General features: G+C 47.6%; 1 protein-coding gene across 7 annotated transcripts in view; it reads right to left on the reverse strand.

The window, feature by feature from the left end:
• nkain1 (sodium/potassium transporting ATPase interacting 1) overlaps positions 1–5,000 on the reverse strand; it is an 860,191-nt gene that overhangs the window by 14,846 nt on the left and 840,345 nt on the right. Inside the window, exon 6 of one of the 7 annotated variants that reach the window (XM_059949382.1) lies at positions 2,685–3,662. The exons of 2 other annotated variants lie outside the window; for them this stretch is intronic. In XM_059949382.1, coding sequence (XP_059805365.1) covers positions 3,539–3,662 — 124 coding nt within the window. In that variant the 3' untranslated portion in view covers positions 2,685–3,538. Of the gene's footprint in view, positions 1–2,684; positions 3,663–5,000 lie in introns of those variants that run through there. 4 more of the 7 variants (XM_059949385.1, XM_059949379.1, XM_059949381.1 and 1 more) reach the window with 4 other exon arrangements.

The following is a 5,000-nucleotide window of genomic DNA, read 5'->3' on the forward strand; positions in this document are numbered from 1 at the left end:
ATTATATTTGACCTACCAAAATGAACCACCTCACACTTATCTGGGTTGAACTCCATCTGCCACTTCTCCACCCAGTTTTACATCCTATCAATGTCTCTCTGTAACCTCTGACAGCCCTCCACACTATCCACAACACCCCCCAACCTTTGTGTCATCAGCAAACTTACTAACCCATCCCTCCACTTCCTCATCCAGGTCGTTTATAAAAATCACGAACAGAAACACAGAAATGTTTTAATAATTTTGATTTGTCCTGAAGCTGAATTTCCAGTTTTCATTGGTGCCTGAATGCCAAAGACGCATTTAAAAATATTCAGTCTCAGGGACAACCGACAGGTCTGGGACAGGGCATCTCTGCATGTCAACGTCATCCGTAAGCAGGCGTCCAGAGCTAAACTGGGTAGTTCTGTACGGCTGGACACAGTGTAGGAAAGTGGCGTGGTGTCCAGGCTGGGGGTCAGTGCTGCCCCCCGGTGTTTGCTCAGCAGAAGACAAGCTGCATTGCAGTCGAATGCAGACTTCTGTGGCTGCGATGTCTCCTGTGTTCATCCGCCAGGAAAGAGGTGTTAGTGCCGGTGCGCTCCACCGGGGGCAGCGTGGAGCAGCGTCCCGGCTGGAGTCAGTGCTGCCCCCCAGTGTTTGCTCGGCAGAAGACAAGCTTTATCGTGGTCGACTGCAGGTTCCTGAGGCATTCATGGGTCTGGACTCAGGGTCTGGGCTATTTTTTTACATGGCTGTGTTTTACTGCTATCTTACAATAAACTTATTTGTATCTTGTATGTTCTACGTGTGCTTTGTGCTGTGTGTGACTGTTCCTTCCTTCCTTCTTCTTGTTTTACGGCAGTTGGCACCCAGCTTAATGGTGCGTTATCGCCACCTTCTGCTCCAGAGTGTGGACCAGACGATAGACTTACATTCTAAATCCCTTCACCCAATCTCTCACCCTCTCTCACACACACACACACATACACACCCACCCACCTACCCTAATCTACACTTTATCCTTCTTTCTTTCGCCATCCTAGTACCCTATTCCTGCTTATCCATCATATCCTATAAAACAACCCTGTATCCCTTAAGAAGGCTAAAAGCACCCTGACCTGTGCCCTCTCACCCATGCCCAGTAACCCTTTTAAGGTGAATTCCTGCACCCCCAATTCCCCTAGATTAATTCTCATCATCTCTCTCTGTATCCCATACTTCCTGCAACTCAGAACTACATGCTCTACTGACTCCTCTTCCTGACATTCCTCACACAATCCTGTCTGGTGCTTCCCTATCAATTTCAATGTTTTGTTTAGTGCACAGTGCCCCAGCCTTAACCTAGTCCACACAGTTTCCTCTCTCTGTGTCCACTGCCTGTCGTGTGTAATTTGGAAAGTTTCCAGGGCGCAAGCCTGGGCAAGTTTTTTTTATGGGAGACCAGCAGTTGCCCAAGCTGCGCCCCCTCTGCACACCACCGACGTTGTCCAGGGGAAGGGCATCAGAACCCATACAGCTTGGCACCGGTGTCGTCGCAGAGCGATGTGTGGTTAAGTGCCTTGCTCAAGGACACAACACGCTGCCTCAGCTGAGGCTTGAACTAGCGACCTTCATATAACCAGACGAACATCTTAACCACTTGGCCACACACCAACACGTCCTACTGTCTACCCTAGTACCTGTAACACTCTTTTGTATTTGATACAAATGCCTTCCTTTCCCCTCTCTGTCCCATCTTTCTTGCCACACTTGGATGATTTTTCCCCAGATTACACACTTCGTCTCTGCTTTGCTGATACTAATGTGTGTGACTGTTGGTATTGTATTTTGTACCCTGACCCCGGGGAAACGCTGTCTCGTTTGGCTGTGTTCATGGGTATTCATGTATGATTGAATGACAATTAAACATGAAAATTGAACTGAAGCGGTTCACTGGTCAATGGGAACATCACTATTTCCCCACTAACCCTAACACTGCTGACATACTCTGTAACTTGGCTAAAGGGCTGGGAAGGTTTACCGTCCAACCTACCACTAGCTGCGAGGTAACGTTGCGGCTCTTTAAAACCCTGCTCAGGCCACACTCGGAATATTGTGTTCATTTCTGGTTGCCTCATCATCAGAAAGATGGAGAAGGTGCCCAGGAGATTTACCCGGATGAGGGAACGTGCCTCATGAAGATAGGCTGAGTGAGTTAGGGCTTTTCTTCTGGAGGGCGAGAGGCAATTTATTAGAGGTGCACAAGATCTCAAATGGATAGCCAGAGATATTTTCCCAGGGCAGAAAAGGCTAACACTAGGGGACATAATTTTTAGGTGATTGGAGGAAAGTACAGGGGGGACGTCAGGGTTAAGTTTTTACGTGGAGGGTGGTGAGTCCGTGGATTGGCCTGCCAGGGGTGGAGGTAGAGGCAGATACATCAGGAGTGTTGAAGAAACTCTTAGAGAAGCCCATGGATGATAGAAAAATGGAGGACTTTAAAGCAGATTAGATTGATCTCCGAGTAAGTTAAAAAACTGGCAAAACTTTGTGGGCCAAAGGGCTGTACTGTGCTGTTCTGGTAGATGTTCAATGTTCAATATTCTAACTGCCTCACCCACCAACTCCCAGCACTAATGTTTACAGGATAACCCGGGGATCAGAGTGAAATCCCACTGGGATAATTAAAGGAATAAGGGGGGGAGGGAAGAGAATGTAAGAAGGGAGTAAGAAGGATAAAGAAATGGGGAGGGAAAATGAAGATAAAGGGAAGAGCCATTCCTCTTGGAATGCAAGAGGAATCTGTCTAGCTTTTGTAATGAAGAATTAATTCACTTTCTTGTTGGTTTGAAATGAATTTTATTACTCCTGTTTCTCTGAGAGTTCAGCAATGGTAATTTATGCAAGAATATTGATATGCAATCTGGTAGAATTATTCAAATTTTGGAGGATTATATTCCTCGGCCAAATCCTTTATGGAGTTCTGGGGCAAGGCTCAGAGAGGCTTAGCAGATTCAGAAAGATCCATCAGGCACAAGTTAAAATAAAACGACATGCTGATGAGTTACGAGGGTCCTTCAGAGTTTAAGACGATTGAAGGCAGGAGTTAAATTTACTTAGAGTGCCGTGCGGGTGGGAGATTTAACGGGCGTTCAATGGAAAGATGTTTAAGCTGTCGATGTGGTATATTGTAGAACAACATGTGATTTGTAATATTGAGACTGGTTTGCGTGCTTGTCGAATCTGTCTTGGGAGCAATAATAGGGTGAGACTAGAGGTGCTGGTATTGCGGAATGCAACTCACTAACCATTAGACAGGTCGCTGCTCGTAGCAGCAGAGCCCCAAGTTCGGATGGAGAGTCAAGCGCCAGGCCAGATTGGAAAAAGTCAAGGTGTCGGGGCCCGAGGCGAGGTACGGTCCGGTTCCGATTGCCACTCCACGACGTTCGCCCAGCCCCGCGCCGAACTAGGGGACTCTCTTTGAGGACTTCCGCTCGTAAACGCTATTTGCTTGCGGTGACCGTTTGCATGAAGCTTTTCTCTTTGCACTCTGCGTGTTTGCCAGTATTTTTATGGGCTATTTTATTCTTTTCCTATATAGGCTCGATGCAGTTTTTATTCTCCGCACATTGGGTGTCAGACCGCCTTCTTCTTTTACACATATACAGGTTTTTTTGGGGGTTTCTTTGTTCCGTGGCTGCCTTTAAGGAGACAAATCTCAGGGTTGTATAAAGCATAGACACTTCGATAATAAATGAACTTGGAACTTTGAATCACTCAGTTAAACTCATCCTCCCTTGGTCCTATATCGATTATACTTTACCCAACATTCCTACAGACCCCACTCAGATTCTGCCCTTCTAGGGGGACCGTGACAATGAACTTTGAACTTGACGTGACACTAATGGGATATGGGATAGCATGTGTCAAAGAAAGCACAGCATGCGTGTTCAACGTCACTTGAGGGCTGCATGTAAATTGGATGAGGAGAATTGTGTGCTTTAATATGGGGGAAGAAAGAACAAATTTTATTTGTTGCTTGCAGCAGTGTGCAAAAGTTTTAGGCACGTATCTATGGCGAGGGTGCCTTGGAGTTCTGCACAGTACTGCACTTGTCAACGTGTGGAGCGGAGAGCGAGTTTGAAAATTGCACACACACACGCAAAATGCTGGAGGAGCTCAGCAGGTCAGGCAGCGTCTATGGATGGGAATAAATTGTCAACATTTTGGGCCAAGACCCTTCTTCAGGACTGGAAAGGAAAAGGGAAGATGGCAGAATAAAAAGCTGGCAGAGGGAGGGGAAGGAGGAAAAGCTGGAAAGTGATTGGTGAAGCCCGGTGGGTGGGAAAGGTCAAAGGCTGGGGAGGAAGGAATCTGATTGGAGAGGAGAGGAGACCATAGGAGAAAGGGAAAGAGGAGGGGGTGATAGGTAGGTGAGAAGAGGTAAGAGGCCTGAGTGGGGAATAGAAGGAGAGGAGAGGAGGAAGGAAAAAAAATTGCCGGAAGGAGAATTTGATATTCGTGCCATTAGGTTGGAGGCTACCCAGGCGGAATGTAAGGTGTTGTTCCTCAGCTTGGCAAAGGCGGAGGCCGTGTCAGAACGGGTATGGGAACTGGCGTTAAAATGTTTGGCTGCCAGGATGTCCCGCTTTTGGCCGATGCGGAGTTGCTGAAATGGCGATGGTGGGGTGCCGCGGGAGGGGTGCGGGGCAGGCAGTACAGGAGAAGCGTCGGGGCGAGGGGGGGGGGGGGCGGCATGGGTGCAGGCACACCCAGCCCTGAGGCACCAGGCAAGGTCATTTGATTCCAAACAATTGGTTTATTGATCATTGCAGAATGTCTTTCTGGTGCTTCCCCTGCTCCCTCCCCTCCCCCTTCCCCCTTTCGCAACCATGATTCCCCTCTCCCTGCCCCCTTCCCACTCTCAGTCCACAATAGAGACCCATATCAGAAACAGGCTTATCATCACTCACGTCTGTCAAGAAATTTGTTCTTTTTTTGGCTCCCTATCTATTTATATCTATATATATGTGTTTGTG

Source organism: Hypanus sabinus, chromosome 24 (genome assembly GCF_030144855.1).
Source record: "Hypanus sabinus isolate sHypSab1 chromosome 24, sHypSab1.hap1, whole genome shotgun sequence".
NCBI classification, from domain to species: Eukaryota; Metazoa; Chordata; class Chondrichthyes; order Myliobatiformes; family Dasyatidae; genus Hypanus; species Hypanus sabinus.